The sequence below is a fragment of the Mustela erminea genome, chromosome 1 (genome assembly GCF_009829155.1).
Source record: "Mustela erminea isolate mMusErm1 chromosome 1, mMusErm1.Pri, whole genome shotgun sequence".
Classification (NCBI taxonomy): Eukaryota; Metazoa; Chordata; class Mammalia; order Carnivora; family Mustelidae; genus Mustela; species Mustela erminea.
In genome coordinates, this window is record NC_045614.1 from 214,438,496 (window position 1) to 214,459,856 (window position 21,361).

The 21,361-nt window shown below is 44.9% G+C and overlaps 1 protein-coding gene across 1 annotated transcript; it reads right to left on the reverse strand.

The window, feature by feature from the left end:
- Positions 1–13,091: 13,091 nt before the first annotated feature.
- HMGN1 (high mobility group nucleosome binding domain 1) lies at positions 13,092–20,747 on the reverse strand. The gene is made up of 7 exons (XM_032346234.1): positions 20,708–20,747; positions 19,005–19,426; positions 18,634–18,666; positions 18,519–18,548; positions 18,387–18,437; positions 15,367–15,492; positions 13,092–13,967 (listed from the first exon to the last, which is right to left on the reverse strand). The coding sequence occupies exons 1-7, from the start codon at positions 20,745–20,747 to the stop codon at positions 13,920–13,922; spliced, it is 750 nt and encodes a 249-aa protein (XP_032202125.1). The 3' UTR covers positions 13,092–13,919.
- Positions 20,748–21,361: the final 614 nt, after the last annotated feature.

The window sequence follows — 21,361 nt, forward strand, 5'->3', positions numbered from 1 at the left end:
CCATTTATCCAAAAGAAAGGAAAACACGTACACACACACACACACACACACACACACACACACAAACCTTTGTACCGGAGTGTTCGTTGCAGCTTTATGGATACTGCTAAAAAACAGGAACATCCCAGCTCCCATCCGGGGAAGAACGGAAGAACAGATCATGGCGCACTCACACATTGGATTCGTTCTCAGCAATAGCAAGGAATGAACAACTGATCGTGCAATAACATGGTTGAATCTCAAAAACGTTATTCTGAGTGAAAGAAGCCTGACTGAAGAGTATTTATCCTGTGATTCCATTTACATAAAGTTCTAGAACAGTCACAGCTAAAGCCATGGCAAGGCCACTGGTCAGGGCCAGGAAGGAGTGGATGGGGCACGAAGGCACCCCTGGGGTGATGATGAGTCTCTAAACCTTGCTGGGGTCCAGGTTCCACAGGTGTAGCTCATCAAACAGTACCCTTGAGACTTGTAAATTTCATCAGATGCAAATTTTACCACAAAAGGAAAAAACAGAACTGTAAGCAAACACTGAGCTCTAACCATTAACGTGAGTGCTGAAATGTCGGGGGTGGGGGTGCCCTGCTGTCTGCGACTTCCTTTGAAATAGATGAATTCATGGCTAGATAGAGGAGTGGGAAGAGGGATGGAACAATGTGGAGTAAAGCAGGTTTAGTGAAAACACAAACCATGGAATCTGCATGGGGACTATTACAGTGTTCTCTATAATTTTTTCTACTTTGGGGGTGTCTGGGTGGCTCAGTCAGAAAGCGTCTGCCTTGGGCTCAAGTCATGTTCTCCAGTCCTGGGATCAAGCCGAGCATCAGGCTCCCTGCTCAGTGCGGAGTCTGCCTCTCTCTTTCCCTCTACCCAACCCCTTCCCCTCGCTTGAGTTCACGTGCACTCTCTCTCTCTCTCTCTCTCAAGTAAATAAATAAGATCCTAAAAAATATTTTTCAACTTTTTTGTATATTTGAAGCTATCATAATAAAATGTTGGGACAAAAACGGTACCACAAACTGGGGAGACTTGACTTATTTTTCACTGGAAGGCTGAAATTTGGCCGGGTAAAACTGAATTCAAATTCTAGCCATGCAGCTTTCTGGCTTGTCACTCAAAGTGTGTGTACTGCAATTTTCTCAGTATCATGTGGAGAAGATTCTGTTTTTGTAGAGTTTTGTGAGAACTGAATTTTTTTGTTGTTGTTAAAGATTTTATTTATTTGAGAGAGAGAGTGAGCAAGAGAGAGAGCACAAGTAGGGGAAGCGTCAGGCAGAGGGAGAAGCAGACTCCCCGCTGAGCAGGGAGCTCAATGTGGGGCTCATTCCTGGGATTCTGGGATCACGAACTGAGCTGAAGGCAGAAGCTTAACCGACTGAGCCACCCGGGTGCTCCTGAGAATTGAGTTTAGGTAATATACTAAAAGCATGTGAAAGACACAGGAGATGAACAGTGAGTGGGAGCTTTGATATTATTATTGGTGACTATAATGTAACACTTCAAAAAAGATAGCCTTTGAAGTGGACTAGAAAAATCTAAGGAGGCTTCCTGGAAGAGGGATGATGTTAAAAGAAGAGTAGAATTCAGACAAGGCAAATCGAGGGCATTCTGGGTGGGAGAAAAAGCCTGAGGAAAGGCCTAGAAACAAGAACGAGCACATTGGGCAAGATTAGGGAGGAAAGAAGACCTTATATTTTGTTTTTTTTTTTCAAGATAAAATAAAAATATCTGTGTCTCCAGATAAAGGAAGACTTGTTGAACAATTTAACATGCCCCATGAGCCGGATCTAGGGGCAGGATCTTAAAATACTAAGATGAAGACGGTTTTCAGTTCTGAGAGTGAAGTTTCATTGTCTACTGCTTTCCAGCTCTCTTGAAACCAGATTCCATTCTCTTTATCTTCTGCCAAAAGACACCCTGGTAAACGCGGGCCGGCGGGAGCTGAAGCCTCCAGCGAGTCCTTTCTCTCCTGGAGCAGGGCTACCCCCAGGCCAATCTCACCCTAAAAATGCCCAGTAAAGGAATGGAGGAATGGAGCGCTGAGAGGCAGGTCCTTCAAAGCACCCCGAATCCGAACACCCCGCCTCCATCATGCCCTCCAAGGCACAAACCATCTGGCTTCCCAGGGTGACTCTTGCCATGGCCTCCCGCACGTCCCTCTGTTGCACTCTTATCCTCCAGTGGGCAGATAACGGCTGCCGAAAGTGTCCTTGTCTGCAGCTTCAGAATCTGCGGATCAGTTACCTCACGTGGCCAAATGGACTTGGCCGATGGGGTTGGACTTTGAGGTAGGAAGATTATTCTGGAGCATCTGGCCCAAAGTCCTTATGAAAGGGAGGCGGGAGGACCCTAGGCAGAGAAAGAGGTGTGGGGACAGGAACAGAGGACAGAGTGATGGGACTGTTGGAGGGGGTGGCATACAAAGCCGGGAATACCGATGGCCCCACCAGCTGGAAAAGGCAAAGATGTCTCCCCTAGAGCCTCCAGGAGGAACACAGAAGAAAAGGCTGAACATTGACTTCAGGCCAATGAGATTCATCTTGGACTTCTGACCTCTAGAATAATGGCCCCCCAAATTAAGATAATAACCTTGTGTTGTTTCAAGTCCCCCAAATTGTGGCAATTTATTTCAGCAGCTAGAGTCAGCTTTTAAAAATGTAAAGCAGAGCACATTGACTCCCTGTTAAAAACCGTCCAGTGCTTTCCCATCACATCCAGGGTGAAATCCAAATTCTTTATAATCCGGTTCCTGTGTTCTTCTCCTTGGTCCCTGCTGCTCTCTCTAACCCTGTTTACTCTGCCTCACTTCCCTGCCTAAACCCAACTCACTTCTACCCGAGGGCCTTTGCACTTGCCACTTCCACTGATCAGAACACTCTTCCTGCAGACTTTCGCAAAACCTGCTCCTTCTCCTGTTCATGTCTGTTCTGAAATGACACTGGCCCAAAACAGCATTCTGTGAACACCCTACCCAAGATAAAACTGCTCCAGTTTCTACCTTCTTACCCTTCTTTAGCTTTCTTCATAACCCGACTTCCTAAAATTATATCACACACATATTTTAATGTGTCTCTTTCTTGCCTCCACAGTAGGAGGTAAGCTCCGTGGGAGCAGGGAGTTTGCCTGTTCCCTGATGTATCTCTAGCTCTTGGGCTTCATGCGAATAAACAAATGAACAGACTCTCCCTCCCTGATCGCACACTGTTGTCTTACCAATGACCTTCCCACTGATCCATCAGTTTTCATGCAATGTGAGGAAAAAGCTGGATGATCAAGCATCTTGGGCTGTTGATTATTTGATTTCCTGTGCTTCCTGGCAGAGCTGGGACTAAATCAACAAAAAATCCCCAAGGCAGTCAATTAAAAAGGACCTCAGTTCAAAAGTATCTCCTCTAGAGCACCCAGCTGGAGACTTTTTATTATTTTGTTTGTTTGTTTAATTTTTTTTTCTTGCTCATTTGAGAAGGAAAGAGAGAGAGCATGAGGGGTCAGGGGTTGGGGGAAGGAGAGGGAGAGGGGAGAGAGAAGCAGATTCCCCTTGAGCAGAGAGCCTGATGGAGGGCTTGATCCCAGGACCCTGAGATCATGACCTGAGCTGGAAGCAGATGCTTAACCGACTGAGCCACCCAAGTGCCCCTGAAGATTTAAAAAAAACTTATCTTTGGAGATTCAAATGCCTCACCTCATTCTCATCAGGCCTTTCACACCTCTAGATCAATCTCGATGGAGGAGGCTGCACCTCTCTGTGGAAGGGCTATTTCTTGGTGGGGGGTGATTCAGGCAAGGGTAGCAGAGAGAGGGTAAGCATAGGACTGGAAGAGATTGGGATGGATTCTTGTCAGGTGGCCCTCCTCTCCTTGAATACATCCCAGTTCTTCTTCAACAACACACTTAAGGAATTCTTTCCAGACCTTTCTTCCAAAAGGCGCCAAGACAGAGCTGACGGTTGAGACGTTCATATGCAAATGTGGATGGCAAGTTGTGGTTTTGTAACCAACCAGGCTGCAGTACGCTGGTCCCCTCTTACCTGCCAGGCATGGTTCATTAAGAGTTGTCTGCAAGATCTTTTTTCAGAAACTTCCTCAGTGCATCAGTAAGTTGGTGCTGCAGCTGGAACATGTGATCTCACATCACCAGCAACACAGCCATGTTCTGAGCTGGGTATCCTGCGCCCCTCAACCTTGCTACTCTGATTCTTGGCCATTGATGGGTGGAGGTCAAGACTGGGGATTGAAAACACCCCAGAGAAGGTTCAAAGCTGCAGTTTGGGTCAGGACCTCCAGATCCCATGAAGGGTGTGTCCAATTTGCCCTGAAATGGAAACCCTGGTGTCCTGATCATTTTTTGGAGAATCTTTAGCTCAGCTCTAAACTGAAAATTCAGACTTGGATTTTTTTCTATTCCTTGGTTTCAAAAAATTTTTTACAAAATTATTCTATGCTTATGTTAACAACTTCAGATCATATAGACGTAAATAAAAGTTAAATTCCCTCTTGAACCCTTGCTCCTCTCCTCTTTGAATCACACTCCTCTGGGGGAGGCACAGTTAACACTTTCCAAGTGTCTTCCTCCCAAGCTCACAATGACATCAGGACAACGGAATTACGTTATGCATACTGTTCTGCAACCAGCATTTATTACTTACCCATGTGTTCTGGACTTTCTTTCAAGTCAACCTATACAAGTCTATCAGCTTTTTAGCTAAGTGCTATTCTGTAATAAGGAACGATGATGATGTAATATAACCCATTGAAGGACATGTGGACACGCTACAAAGTATGTTACATGGAATGTGCCTGCACATATATCCTTATGCAATTATAATTTTCTCATGAGTAGACTCCTAGAAAATAAATTATTAGGTCAAAATTATCAGGTCAACCATTAATCAGGGTTCTTCAGAGAAAGAGAATAGGGTATGTAATAAAAAGAAATTTATTTTAAGAAATTGGCTTATGTGATTTATGGAGGCTGGCAGGTCCCAAACCTGCAGTTCAAGTCCAAAGGCCATCTGCTGCAGAATTCCAACTCTTTGCTCTGGAAAGGTCAGTCTTTTTGTTCTCTCCAGGTCTTCAACTGATTGGATGAGGCCCACCCACATTATGGAGGACAAGCCACTTTACTCTAAGTCCACAAATTTAAATGTTCATCTTACCCCAGACACCTTCACAGAAACATCTAGGATAATGGTCGACAACACATGTGGGCACTGCGGACCAGCCACATTACTATATAAAATCAACTATCGCCAGGGATCTCTTCATTTGAATTTGGTAAGTACTACCAAATTGCCCTCTAAAAAGGTCATTTCCAGTTGACACAGCCACCCAGCAAATGGATAAGCACGCCTTTTAGCTCCCATCCTTACCGACAGAAAATAGCATCATTCCTTTAAATTTTTACCAATCCAATAGGCAGAAATGATATCTCTGTTGTTTTTATTTGCACTCCTCTCTAATGCAGTTAAAAAGCATGTTTTAAAGGGGAACCTGGGTGGTTCAGTCGGTTAAGTGGCTGCCTTCAGCTCAGGTCACGATCCCAGAGTCCTGGGATTGAGCCCCACGTCAAGCTCCCTGCTCAGCGGAGACCCTGCTTCTCCCTCTCCTGCCTGCTGCTCTGCCTCTTTGTGTTCTCTCCCTGTCAAATAAACAAATAAAATCTTAAAAAACAAAACAAAACAAAACATGTTTTAAAGAAAATAGCCCATGTTGACAAAACTGTGGAGAAATTGGAAACCCATGCACAGCTGGCAGGAATGTGAAATGGTAGAGCCACTGTGGAAATGGTATGATAATGCCTCAAAAAATTAAACATAGAATTACCAGATGATCCACCAATTCCACTGTTGGATATGGGCTAAAAGAATTGAAAGCAGGGACATAACCAGATATTTTTACACTCGTGTTCACAGCAGCATTATTCACGATAGACCAGAGATGGGAGCAACCCAAGTGCCCATCTACACATGCAGTGGGATATTACTGAGCCTTGAAAAGGAAGGGCATTTTGACACCTGCTGCAACATGGGTGAAATCTGGAGACATGCTAAGTGCAATCAGCCAGTCACAAAAGGACAGATATGGTCATTTCACTTATATGAAGTCCCTAGAGCAGTCAGGTCCATAGAGATGGAGAGCAGAATGGCAGATGTCAGGGGCTGGGGGAAGGAAGGATGGGGAGTCAGTGTCTCATGGGGATAGCTTTAGTTTTGTTTTTGTTTTTGTTTTTTTATAAAGATTTTATTTATTTATTTGACAGATCACAAGTAGGCAGAGAGGCAGGCAGAGAGAGAGAGGGAAGCAGGCTCCGCGCTGAGCAGAGAGCCATATGTGGGGCTCGATCCCAGGACCTTGGGATCATGACCTGAGCTGAAGGCAGAGGCTTAACCCACTGAACCACCCAGGCGCCCCAGGACAGCTTTAGTTTATGAAGATTAATATGTTATGGAGACAGAAGGTGGTGATGTTTGCACAATAATGGGAAGGTAGTTAAACACCATGGACCTGTACATTTAAAAATCGTTGAAATGGTAAATTCCATGTGTTTTTTATCACCAAAAAACTATTACAAAAATTTGAATTTCTTCTGAATTGTTTTTTCATACCATTTGCTTTTTCTTCTGTTGGATATTGACTAGGATTTGGACGGTTTTTCTTTATTATATATGTTGCAAATATTTTCTCCCAAACTAACATTTCTCAGGCATTTGTTCAAATAAAATCACATAAAAACTAAAAATGTTATGAGATCAAATATTCATTCAGCCTTTTCCTTTATGGGTTCTGGGTTTTTTTAGTTTGCAGAGAAAGGAAGGCCTGTCTACTTCGTAATTATCCAACTATCCTACACTTTCCTCTGGTACATAGAGTTTTTCTATAGTTAGATTTTTAAATCTATTGGAATTTATCTCCATATATACAAGGTAGAGTCTAATTTACATTTTCCTAAATGGATAGCTGATTAGACTGAGACTCTTGTTAGAATGGTGTTTTCTATTTGATTCGAAATGCCACTCTATCATGTTAAATCTGTTTCACCTTGTCTGTTTCATTGATCTTTGTGTCTGTTTCTGTTCCAAACTCATACTATATTTCTTACTGTAGTCTTATAGGAACTTTTGATACCTGATAGAACAAGGCTTCTCTTACATTCTTTTATCAAAAAATTTTTAGCTAGTTTTACAGTTTTCTCTTTCTGATGGTCTTTTAAAAATTTTTTTTAGATTTTATTATTAAGTAATTTCTGCACCCAACATGGGGCTCGAATTCACAACTCCAAGATCAAGAGCATTCCCCCCACCCCTTCTGGCCCCCCATGGTCTTTAGAATCAGCTTTCCAATTCCTAATGAAAATTTTACCAGGATTCTCATCAGAATTGCACTACATTTTTTTTTAGGTAAGAAGAATCAATATCCTTAAATGTTGACTCTTCTTAGGAACCCTGTTTTCTCATTTATTCAGATCTTCTTTTATGTCCTATAGCCGAGTCTTATTATTCTTCTTATGTAGAGAAAAATGCTCATTTTTGATCCTGACCAAGACCCCTTCTGAGTCCCAGAAATTCCGAAGAGCAGTGTGCTCCCTTGCCAAGTACCCAGAATCTATTAATCTGATTTCTAAGAGACCACTTGACTCACGTGAGCTCAATTAAATTAGCTGAATTTAATATTTAGTTTACTTTACTTTCAATGATAAATGAGATAAGGAGAAGTAAAGCCAAGAGTGAGAAGTTATGCTACAACAGTTAGGACTCCTAAAAATACATTTTTTAAAAAACCCAAATCAGCACCAGGAGAAACGATCAACTTGCACATTTGAATACGCCGCCACGTCCTTACACAGAGACATCCAAGCGTGCAAACCTTGCAACACATCCTCTGACTCATGCATAACAGATTTGTGTACAGAAATTTTTTTATAAATAACTTGAATTCATCATTAGTCTTTTTTATTAAGATTTTTATTTTTTTTAAATTTATTTGAGAGAGAAGAGTGAGAGAGAGCATGAGAGAGCATGAAGGTCAGAGGGAGAAGCAGACTCCCCATGGAGCTGAGAGCCTGATGCAGGACTTGATCCCGGGACTCCAGGACCGTGACCTGAGCCGAAGGCACCTGCTTAACCAACTGAGCCACCCAGGCGCCCCATCATTAGTCTTTATCCATTTTTCAACTTGAACTTTCTGTGGGTAACATAAAGGGCTTTTAGAGGTAAAATTTAATACTGACATATCTGAGTTATGAATTCCGCTTGAACTGCAGCAGTAATCCTTACAGTTAAGGATGTAAGGACACACGGACAGACATACTGCCACGTTCTAGGAAGATAACACAGCCAGGTGGTAGGAGTAGGGGCTCTCACGTTCAAGGCTCGACTTAAGGTTTAGTTAAATCAAATGCATTTTGGGGGCACCTAGGTGGCTCAGTGGGTTAAAACCTCTGTCTTTGGCTCAGGTCATGGTCCTGAGGTTCTGGAATCGAGCCCCACATCAGACTCTCTGCTCAGTGGGGAGCTGCTAGCGCCATCATCCACCCCCACCTCGCCGTCGCCTGCCTCTCTGCCTACTTGTGACCTCTGTCAAATAAATAAAATCTTTAAAAAAAAAATCAAATGTATTTTCCAAGGCTTTACGGAACAACCTGTGTTGTTGTAAAGGGGGGAAAAGTCCACCAGGAATCTTGTTAGCACAAGCTGGGAAAATCACGGAGGATGAGCATCAGACAGACGTCTCTTGGGCGCTGGCGGCCAGGTGCTGCTTTAGCTCCTCAGGACCCTCTGAGAAAGGCCTTAGTAGCACTTCAGTTAAGCCGTATTCAACCTATTTTTTGCCCCATTTGTTGTGGAGTCACCTTCATCCACCAAGAAGGGAATAGCAGCTGCTGCAACTGACCCTAACTCGGGTCTTCAAGTGCACCATGCAGCTGCTGCAGTCCCGTACTGCGTGGCCCCTTCTCTCCCGGTGCCCACTTTACACATCACTCTACACTTCCAAGCCCTCAGGAAACTTCAAAACACTTTTTTTTTTTTTAAAGACTTTTAAAAAATTTGACAGACAGAGATCACAAGTAGGCAGAGAGGCAGACAGAGAGAGAGGGGGAAGCAGGCTCCCCGCTGAGCAGAGAGCCTGATGGCGGGCTCGATCCCAGGACCCTGAGATCATGACCTGAGCCGAAGGCAGAGGCTTTAAGCCACTGAGCCACCCAGGTGCCCCCGAACACCTACTTTTAAAAATCAGTGTAAATACCCAGTAGTGCAATGGAAGGGTCATAGGGAACTTCTATTTTTACTTTCTTGAGGAATCTCCACACTGTTCTCCAAAGAGGCTGCACCAACTTGCATTCCCACCAACAGTGTAAGAGGGTTCCCCTTTCTCCACATCCCCTCCAACACATGTTGTTTCCTGTCTTGCTAATTTTGGCCATTCTAACTGGTGTAAGGTGGTATCTCAATGCGGTTTTAATTTGAATCTCCCTGATGGCTAGTGATGTGAACATTTTTTCATGTGTCTGATAGCCATTTGTATGTCTTCATTGAAGAAGTGTCTGTCCATATCTTCTGCCCATTTTTTGATATGATTGTCTGTTTTGTGTGTGTTGAGTTTCAGGAGTTCATTATAGATCCTGGATATCAACCTTTTTTCTGTACTTTCATTTGCAAATATCTTCTCCCATTCTGTGGGTTGCCTCTTTGTTTTCTTGACTGTTTCCTTGGCTGTGCAGCAGCTTTTGATTTTGATGAAGTCCCAAAAGTTCATCTTCGCTTTTGTTTCCTTTGCCTTTGGAGACATATCTTGAAAGAAGTTGCTGTGGCTGATACCGAAGAGATTACTGCCTATGTTCTCCTCTAGGATTCTGATGGATTCCTGCCTCACATTGAGGTCTTTTATCCATTTTGAGTTTATCTTTGTGTACGGCGTAAGAGAATGGTCGAGTTTCATTCTTCTACATATAGCTGCCCAGTTTTCCCAGCACCATTTATTGAAGAGACTATCTTTTTTCCACTGTATATTTTTTCCTGTTTTGTCAAAGATTATTTGATCATAGAGTTGAGGGTCCATAGATACAGATGTAGTGAAAAGAAGGGCCATCTGTACCCCAATGTTTATAGCAGCAATGGCCACGGTCGCCAAACTGTGGAAAGAACCAAGATGCCCTTCAATAGACAAATGGATAAGGAAGATGTGGTCCATATACACTATGGAGTATTATGCCTCCATCAGAAAGAATGAATACCCACCTTTTGTAGCAACATGGACGGGACTTGAAGAGGTTATGCTGAATGAAATAAGTCAAGCAGAGAGAGTCAATTATCATATGGTTTCACTTATTTGTGGAGCATAACAAATATCATGGAGGACATGGGGAGATGGAGAGGAGAAGGGAGTTGGGGGAAATTGGAGGGGAGATGAGCCATGAGAGACTGTGGACTCTGAGGAACTAACTGAGGGTTTTGAAGGGGTGGAGGGTGGGAGTTTGGGTTAGCCTTGTGGTGGGTATTGTGGAGGGCACATATTGCATGGAGCACTGGGTGTGGTACAAAAATAATGAATACTGTTATGCTGAAAAAAAAAGTACAGTCAGCATCTGGAAAGTAATATGGATTCTAAAGACAGAACTAGTCAGACGATTTTTTTTTTTTTTTAAAGCAGCTTCTTGGTTCAAGGCCATCTGCATCCACCACCCAACCCTGACAAAATATGCAAAACTTCATAAATGAACATTTTTGGGAACAATTTTTACTACTAATGTACACTTTTGCTTCCTGTGTAGTTTTCCTACTTACACGTTATTTTTAAAACTATCCAGCCTTATTTACTTAAAATACTATGGATGGCCAAGAGTAGCAACGGTTTGATGGCTACTGGGATTGGCTGACTCAAACATGAGAGTTCAGTACACTGTGATGCTTTTGAGTATATCCTCAAGGGGGGGGGGGACCCCCAACCTGCCTGTAATGGCCAAATTTTGGCATAGCCACACGAATTATTAAGCAAATACTAAACTATTTTACAAAAAAAGAACACCCAAGCACACCTGAAGAAAATTTCAACATATCTAAAATAATTGCTTCTAGGGACACCAGGGTTGCTCTGCCTAGTAAATGAATTATGGTTGTTACTGGCTTTGCGTTTCCTGTTCTTTTCCCCAGTGAGTATAAACTGGTCCTGAACTTCAATTACATACATACACACGCATTTCTCTACCCGGTACCAGCTCAGTCTCCTTAATTCTTGTCCCTCTGCCCACAAGCATTTCGTCACATGCTTCCCAAAAGGGGCTACAAGCCTGTTTTCTCTGGGGCCTCCATGCTCAGCAGGAGTCTTGGTACTAGGCAGCAGGTTCTAGTACTATTAGTTCTCTGATTAACCCACATTTGGAAGGTCAAATCCAGCCTCTGACAAGCCAAGGGAGTGAAAGGTTATTTACTGGTTTTGCTAGTTAACAGACTTCAGAGTGATTGTTTGCATCGTTATTAAAAAGTTATCTTCCCTGTCCTTTCAGGGTGTCTGACGCCCGCTCAAGCACTCTTATCGTTCAGTTTTCATTGCTCCGAACTTGCTGTAAAGAGATTAATTTTTCAGAGGCAATGAGCCTAGAAAACATGCTGGCTCAGCTGGTAGAGCAACCGACTCTTGATCTTGGGGTTGTGAGAGCCCCATGTTGGGTGCAGAGATTACTTAGAACAACAAGGAAAAAAATAGACCTCAAGTGGTTTATTTTCTTAAAACTGTTTTCCTTTGATAGCTGAAGAAAACACCTAGGTGAGGGTTCACTTTTTTCTAAGAGTAATGCTCAAGGCAAGTAGGACCTCCAAGTACCTCCATTCCCATTTCCTACAAAAAAAACCCCATCTCTTAGGTATGTATAAGAAATACAAAACCAACCTTGTTATACTATTTTTTAGAGAACTAGTAAATCTCTTTATTACTAGCAATAAATTCAGAACAATCGAGAAAACCTTGTGACTGTAAACCATGATCACGGTAATGTTCCTTGGGGTACTGAGGGTTGGGTAGTACAGATGAACACAGCCAGGTTAAGTCTAGATTTCTTCCCATTGGTTCTTAGGTACCCCTTTTAGCTGATACCAAAGAGGTTCTAGAGAAATTCTGGTACAATAAAACTATATAAAGTATCCATACACAAGGGGGGAGGTTTGCAGTTCAATGCTCCAATTAACATATCCAAAACCTCCATGCTGTCTGTACTTACAAATTAAGAGACAAATCTGTATTTATCATGGTTCCAGGCCCTCCACAGTGTAACCACCGCCATGTACTGGGAAACATGGCTCCCAGCCTCTTCCCATTCCCTAGGGGTCACCATTGCCCGCCTTTGGGAATTAGTTCAACCCAACTCAGCATCCTTTTCCCACTGACATCCTGTTTTACTGGAGGTGCCACATTTCATTACCCCTGTAATAAGTCTGCTCAAAGCAGCCATTCCTGTGGTCAACTTTGTAGAGTTGTGATCCCTCAGGACTCCCGTTTCTAGAGCATTCTTATCCCCCACCTGCAAATCATTCCAGCGCAAAATAACATTTTTAAGTGTAGTGAGGTTAACACAGTTTCAAGGTCTTTCCCTGTTTAGTGGTAACCTTGGCCTGGTGCTTCCTCTGGCTCTGGGTTTGCATTTGCCCTATCAGTGCAGGTGGCCACCACCACCTCTAACGACTATTTATTTATTTTTTTAAAATTATTTATTTATTTGACAGATCACAAGTAGGCAGAGAGGCAGGCAGAGAGAAAGAGAGGGAAGCAGGCTCCCCGCTGAGCAGAGAGCCCGATGCGGAACTCGATCCCAGGACCCTGAGATCATGACCTGAGCCGAAGGCAGCGGCTTAACCCACTGAGCCACCCAGGCACCCCATCTAACGACTATTTAGATGGCAAAATGGAAGTACAGTATGTATGAAAATCTCAAAAGGAATATGTAAACACAAACCACACTAGATGTAGTTTTGGCTTATTCAGTACTTATAACACTGTTCAAATATTAAAAAAAAGGTGAATATTCCACTTTCAAATTTTAAGAGAACTCTGGGAAAACAAATGTGGTTATTCTTTGAATGAAATTTAAGCCAGAACTTGATCTATGTGCTTCACAAGATTTTTTCATAACTGAGTTTTTATTGGTTGTTCTGAGGATCAGTACAGACATTTCAATTTGTACACAATTCCTAACGTACGTACCAAAAATCTAAAAAAAAAATCACGTAGTTGTGATTCTTTTCTAAAAGTTATTCCAGTGACCTTCCAGCTTTAAATTTGGAGACAATTTTTCCTTAACAGTGTATCAAGTACCAACAGATTCAAATGCTGATACACTGTTAACAGTGTTAAGTCCCATTAATTCACAATTTAATATCATATACGCTACATACTCAAATTTTCAATCTTGCACAGCACATTAACAGAGTTACTAGGAAAACTGGACTACCACAACCAAGATGTTACAGAGCGCACAAGAATTCTGACAGGGAGAGCCAAGATCTAGGAGTGGTTTTCTTTAGGCAACAATTCTACCAAAACAACATGGGAAAAGGAGTAATTTAAAATATTCAAGACATATTAAATGCACGACTGACTCCAAATTGCCATTTAGTATGCTTGGTATTACAGGATATAAAAACTACCCCATCTATGGAATGTTGAGCTGACACCCAAGACAATCAAAGCCTCCCATATTCAATATCCCACTATTTTCTGGTTGTACCAAAAAATAAACAACCAGCAAATGATTTCACCTCTTAAAAAAAAGCATTTACACTTAAAAAATGGGATGAGGTGGGATTCCCTCCTTCTTAAAAATGTTTCTAGAGCTACTAAAAAACTTGCATTTACAAAATAGTTGATAAAAATATTCCTCTGGATTGTACAAGAAGGGAGACAGGGACCACTGATAAGACATGGTATGTGATACTAATCAGACTTGGCTTCTTTCTCTCCTGCTTCATCAGATGCTGGACTCTGCAAATCAAAGAAAAAGAAATAATCAAATACCTGATTACTTTGTCATTGTTATTATCTTTGAGAGCTTTAACATTTAACACAACATAGTCTTACTTATATAGTATTATTAGGTCTTGAAAATACAGGTGATCCTCATTCTATGTAGAATCTGTATTGGTAAATTTGCCTATTCACTAAAATTTATTTGTAACCGCCAAAATCAATACTCCCGGCACTTCCTTCGACTTAAAGCATTTTTTCCTGAGTTCCTCAGCATGTACACTCCCAGCTGGGGTGGCTGTTTCAGTCCTGAACTTGTGCCTTTTTTGTAGTTTTTTAGTACCACACATTTCACATCTTTTTTGTGCTTCTTAATGATGCTGACTAGACAAGTATAACACGGTCTACTAAGTGCAAGAAAGTTGTGGTGTCCCTAATGGAGAAAATACACGTGTTGCAGAGCTTCATTTAGGCACAAGTTACGTTGCTGTCAATGAAAACACCTAAAATAAGGTTAGGTCTCAACAGGTCAGTGGAAATGTGACCAGGGTGCCACAAAAATCTAACCCTTTATTTCCTCCATGTGCAACTGTTCAGTACTTACACCTTCCAGAACACAATCACCATGAGTAACAGGAGGAGTGTGAGAATGTGTACTAGAAGGTCAAATTCTGCCCTAATAACTAAGATTAGTAATCTCATCTTAATATCACATAATATATGGTATGTGGTTAGAACTACCAATTTAAAATAAATTCTGGTTAAACTCCACAAGTTAGAAATAAGTACTTGGTTGCTTTAAGATTTGATCTATAAATACAAAAGTTTTAAAAATACTCTGATTAAAAAGATTAAAGACATCAAGTCTTTTTATTTACTTGGTCTAAGTTATTTAGTCCTAAAACAGCCACTTTTAAGAAAACTGGACTTCCTTATAAAAAATGAAATGGGAAAAATCCACCAAATAAGGAATGGATTCAAAACATTTCTGAATATCCAGAAAAGCAGTATTACAGCAGTTCTATAGGTCACACACACACAAAGCCCGTTTCTTTAAACAAGTACTGAGGTTCTAAGTCAAAGAAAAAGGAGTAATAGGTCACTTAGCAAATTAAATCCTTTTGAAAATCCACACAAGTAATATTAATGAACCCTGTGTAAACATGCACAGTCAATCTGTTACTGGTGAAATTCTAAGCATATTAAAATTTCTTGTTCATTTAAAAAAGCAGCAATCAACATATACATTTCCAAATATGATCTAATCCTTAAAAACCACCTCTCTCTTCACCTGGGAGTTGCTGTACAAAGCTTTAGTATTCTGATGACCAAAGACTGTCTTAATCTGCTCTATAAAGATATGTAACTTATTATCTACTGTTCAGAGTCCAAATCAGTAACACACACTTCTGACCTCCTCATTTTTAGTTTCTCCGTTTTCTGCAGGTAAGTCTTCTTTTGCTTCTTGGTTAGCCACTTCAGCCTGTTTTCCCTTTGCTCCTCTTTTCCCCTTTGTTTGCACTTTTTTGTCTGAAGATTTATCCTAGGATACAGTAAGAGTGTATTTTAAGCATCAACTCAGCACTTCGTTTTCTCACTTGCTAGAGTGTCCCCAACAGCTGCCATGTTAACGCTAGCTTGCATAGCAGCCCGAGTCACAGGACACCTCTTTTCCAGAAGACACCTGAAAGTCCATCCCCACTAGTCAGGATGACAGCATAACGTTAACAGTACTGTTAACAGTACTCGCATTATCAAGCCTCATTAGACTTACCTTGAGTAAACTTACTAAAGCCTGAGACACACTCCTACTCCCACCTGCTCAATCACCCACTCCTCTCTCAAGTTGCACATGACGGAACCAATGAGGGGAAAGAGTAGTTGGAGGAAATCTCTTTCCACTGTAACCCTACCCGTCCCCAAAGTTCTCGTAAGCCTGAATAATAATCAAATTGTCAAATAATCACTGTCCTGACAAGACATTCACCCTCACAGTGAGACCATTCACCTGAAAACAGCACCATGTGGAATGGTCAGGTTGACTATCCTGCTACAGCTAATCCCTTGATATCACGTAATGAAGAGCTAAAAGGATCAATTTTGAGTTTATCATTTTCATTTACATGTTGGAAGAATCTGAAAAGCACACATATTAGTATGATAATAAAAGACTTCCAAAATTTAAGCCACAGTTAAGCACCGTTAGGAGTGTTTTTGGATACTATCCATCAATGGTGAAGAAGTTTAAACATTTAACATTTATTTCTCGTAAATAAAGAATACAACCATAGCTAAATGAAGTCAGGTCACCAGTAAGTTCCATCCAAGACCCTTATCAGTACTGACCAATACTTGAGTTAAACAGCCACAAAGACACGCAGGTAGATCTCACACTTCAATGCTAAGGGGGGAGGGGCGGCACAGTAATGTATTCTAAACCAATGATGGCTGTCCATATACAAAAACAACATGACAGCTACTAATAATACACCATCTTTAAAATGAATCATAATTATTATTTTTTAGTGAGCTCTACAGCTAAGGTAGGGCTCAAATTTACAACCCCGAGATCGAGGGTTGCATGCTTTACTGAGCCAGAATAACAACTACAAATTACGAAAACAAACGTATCTGGGATAACACTCCTCACACAATGGTATTTATGAAATGTCGCAATCACCTCTGTAAATGTTCTTCTATAATCTGATTTCTTCAGATTTCTCTTTAGTTTTCTAACCACTATGGTGATAGCATAAAAATGTAAATCCTTAAATATGAAAACAAAATACGCAACAACCTGGACGAAGTAATACCACTTTTAATAACAGGAACGATAAATGAAAAAAAGTAAATCCATGTTTTCCCAACATGTGTGTATTTCAGTCCCAAAATACTTCTAAGGAAATTATACAAGTCATAATCTCATAGTGGTGTATATATATACTTTGAATACAGCTCATCTACACCGTAATCAATAAATATCAAAAATTTACTTTCCATTAAGGCTTTAAATCAGGTTGGTTATGAAGGGTGGACTACAGAAACTCAGGTAAAACAAAGCTCCCACTCCACAATTTCCCTTTGGCAACACTGAGTTGACAGATTTGTTCCTCAAGGAACACTGACATGTAGACTTACCTGCTGACCTCTCAGAAAAAGAAATGTGTCGATTATACCTGATCCCAAACCCAACGGAGGATAAAATCACAGTATTTTCATTACAAAAAGTTTTCGGGACAAATCAAAATATAGTAAGTGGTAAATAAGGAAGAAAATTGGGAAGCAGGCACAGTACTTCATCCAATGGTTTTATTACAACCCCCCCCCAAAAGATGGGTAATAACAGTACACAGTTCATTCCATCATTATGCAACAAGATCTGCCATTTTTTTGGCCTCCATGAAAAGTTCCTGTTTTACTTACTCTTAACTCTTTATCTTTTGTTGTGAGAAGTTAACATACTACCCTATACCTTTGAATACGTTAAAAAAAAAAAAAAAATTTTCTCCTTAAAAAAAAAAAAAAAAAAAACCCACCAACCTTTGAGAGTTTGACATTCATGGCTGCATGTTTAAAACAAATAACTGGAAATAAGGTCTTTGATTCTGCAGCGCTAAGCTCTACCTGTACTTTCAGAGACGGGGTCGAACACCAAACGCTCATTCAAGTTTTAGGTGCGCAGAAATTAATCACACCCCGAATTTCCCCCTGAAAACCGTGAGAGCTTTGCAGAGAACGGTTTCAGGGCTACACCCCAAATCAGAATTACCGTGGTTTACATACACTTCTGTTTCCCAACAGTAGTTTTCAAGCGTTACACGTAAGCAAGAACAACTTCGTGTCGGAGACGTTCGACGCGGACCGCGCGATGGTGAATCTGTTCCAGGGAAACAACTCTAACGGCGTTTAGGGTTAACTCCGAGTTCCCTGGGATGCGGCGAGGGACAGCGTTTTTGTCTTGTCCTGCTGCGCAGTCACAGAACAGACCGACCCAGCTGCCCCAGGGCGCCTCCGAGGAGAGCTCCCTCCGCAGAACCCGCACGGCGGAGCGGCCTCGCGGGGGGCGCGGAGACCCGGCAGCAGGACACACCCACCCGGGAAGCCCTCACCGGGACGCGCCCGCGAGCCCCGGCGGCTCCGGCCGCGACACACGCTGCCCCGCACGCCCCCGAGGACCGCATCCATTCCCACCGCTCGTCTACGCGGGCCCGCACACCGAGGTCGGTCACGCGCGGCTGCGGGACCGAATCCGAACAGGAAACCAGGAGACCCTCGCACGTTTCAGGCGAGGCGGCCATCGGACCCAGACCTTGGGGTCGAGACCTCGGCCGCGAAGCGCGTCGCCGGGACGCGGCTCCCCAGGCGAAAAGCGTCCGCGCGGGGGTCTGACGGCCCCGCAGCACGTCCCGCACTCCCGCGCCCGAGCGCGGAGCCTACCTTTGCTGCCGCCTTCTTGGGCTTCGCTTCCACTTTCGCAGGCGCGGGCTTCTGAAAAGCAAGGGCAGCGCTGAGCGTCCGGCGGGCACGACCGCGCGGAGAGGACGGGGGTCCGGGGCTCGCGCTACTTACCGCGGACAACCGCGCCGACCTCCTCTTGGGCTTTAGGGGAGAGAAGGAGAGAGAGCGACGCGTGAGGGGCGAAGCGCCCCGGGACCCTCCCCCCGGCGGCGGCGCGGGCTCTTACCTCCTCCTTCGCCGCGCCCTCGGCGGAGCTCACCTGCGGACGGAAGCACAGCGCGAGTGGCCGCAGCCCGCAGACAAAGTGCCCGCGCGCCCCGCGCCCGCCCGCCCGCCAGAACAATGCCCGGCCGCGTGACGTCACGGCTTCCCGCCGCCGCGTTCGAATCTCCCACCCGGCGCCTCGGCCACCGAACGTTCCAGAACGCCGCGCCCGGCCCGCCGCGGGCGCGCAGCCCCGCCCTCCCGCCCGGCCGCTGCGGGTCCCGGGGCGCCTGCTCGGGCCCTGCGCCGCCGTCAGCGCGGCGGGACTCAGGCCTCGCGGGGCAGCCGCGGCGGGCCGGGCGGCGGAGGGCGCGCGTGCGGGCCGCGGCTCACCTTCCTCTTGGGCATCGTGGCGGCGGGGCGGGCGCGTGCCGGTGCCTGCGGGCCGCGGCGCGCCGAGAGCCTTCGCGAAGCTGGGGGGCCTGGCCGCTGCCGCTCCTCCCGCCGCCCGAGCTGCTGCGACCCGCCGCGGGGGCGGTGGGAAAACCGGATGGAACCGGATTGGGAGCCCGCCCCCTCCTCCCCCCTCGTCCCCCGGCCGCGAGCTCCCCCTCCCCGCCGGCCGGGCCGCCCCCCGCCCCCCGCCCCCGCCCATTGGTTCTGGGGCCCACCGCGCCGCGGCCCGCGCCCGGAATAGGTGATGCGGGCCGTCACTCGACCACTGCGCCCCGCCCCCGCTCCCGGTGCCCCCTCCCCCGCCCGCCGTCTCGCGGGGCCCCAGACCCAGGCGAGGGGGCGGGGCCCCAGAGGCCACTCTCACCTCTCCGTAGTTTGTTTGAAGCCGAGCCGCAAAGTGCGGTCTGCGCGCCGATTGGCGGAGTCCCGCCACGTGGTAGCCGGCTGACCCCACCCACAACCTCCCTGGCTACCTGGGCGTCCCGAGCGCCCAGAGAGCCTTAGGGACGGAGTTCTTCCCTTCTGGAGTGAGTTGGGGTGGGACATTTATAGTTGCCGTAATAAACGGGGAAGGGAGAGACAATGGATTCAAGTACGAGCCAACTGCTCCCTCCTCAAGCAGCAAGAAAGTCTGTATCTATGAGCCCCAGCTTCGCAGGCCTTCGGGAAGCAGATCCCTGTGCGCAGGCGCCAGAGGGGAGGTCGTGGGAAGGAAAGCTAGCGCGCGGGCTCAGCGCCGGGAGCTACTGCGCAGGCGCGGATCTTTGCGACGTTCCTGGGCTCGCGGCTGTCTTGATTCCGCTCTAGGCTGCGTGGCTGCTGTGGGTCGCTCTTTCTGTGTCGCCGCCTCTAAATGTTCTGTTTTTGAGGGGTCGGATCCCTAACGTCCGTCCCCAGGACGTGTCCTTTCGCAGACCCCTGGGCGGGCTGATCTCTCCTGCGTTGAAGTGAAGCGGGAAGCACCCCCACCCGCCCCAATCCGATTTTGCTCACCTAAAGCCCCTTTTTATTTTTTATTTTTTTTTAAAGATTTTATGTATTTATTTGACAGAAATCGCAAGTAGGCAGAGAGGCAGGCAGAGAGCGAGGGGGACGCCAGCTCCCCGCTGAGCAGAAAGCCTGATGGGGGGTTCGAGCCCAGGACCCTGGGATCATGACCTGAGCGAAAGCAGAGGGTTTAATCCACGGAGCCACCCAGGCGCCCCCTAAGCCCCTTTTTAAAGTGGAAAAAGGGCCTCAGGCTTGGGGGGGGGGCGAAGGTGAGCAAGGAACCCGAACTAGGGAGATCGCACGTTATCCAGTTTCTTTACTGAAGAAGAAAATCACGTTTAAAGGGACGAGTTGTGTGAACTTACAGGTTTTTAATCAAAATTGTCAGCTGGGATTCTTGGAAAGAAGGAAACGTTGGACTGCTTTGCGTCCAAAACTAGGGAACAGATCAAGTGTCCCTTATATGAGAGCCCGGATAAACTGTGGAGACTTCGGATATGTGATAGTGAGCTACGACAAAGAAGGATGAGGCAGCTCTTCACTGAGGAAGTGAATTTCGAAGACCGCTGGTCAGGTGTTGCACCTCCCCATCTCAATAACTAGCGTCTTCCCGGCTCATTCATGCAAGTCTGACGTCCTAGAGTGGCTACTAAAGCCCGCTGCAATTTGTTCCAGTTCAATGATTTTCATCGATACTCCTCCTGCTTCACTACTTTCCGGTTCTCAACCAGGCCAGGCACACCCTGCTTCTCCGGGCATTTGCACCTGCTGTTCCTTCTGCCTCAGACCAGTGTGGCTCTCTTCCTCCTTCGGGTCTTAGCACAGATATCACCCTCTCAGTGAGGCCTGTCCTGACCTTGCGGTTTAGCATGGCAACTCCCTATCTCTGCCTTACTTTCTACATGGTGCCTACTGAATACGTAGCGATATTGAGTATAAAGTTATACATTCCTTGTGTAACTCGGGAAGAATTCACAAGGAAGTGGTGGCAGGAGTTGCTTCTGTGGAGAACTACTGGGGGCGGGGGAAGATTAAAATTTATCTTTTTTTTTTTTTTTTTTATTGCCACACGCATCTGTGTTACCAAAAAAAAAATCAGAGTGACTGAGTTTGTGGCACATATGTTTAGGCCCTGGGGTAGAGAGACAGCAGACAGGACATGGATGGCAAGCCCTCTCGGTGGTAGTTTAGAGGAGAGACAAGGTACCCAAATTGTCCTAGTAAGGGAAAACGGGAAGCCACAGGCAGAGGGACAGCACAGACCAGGGCATGCAGAGGTACTAAAATGTGATAGTTTTCCAGGG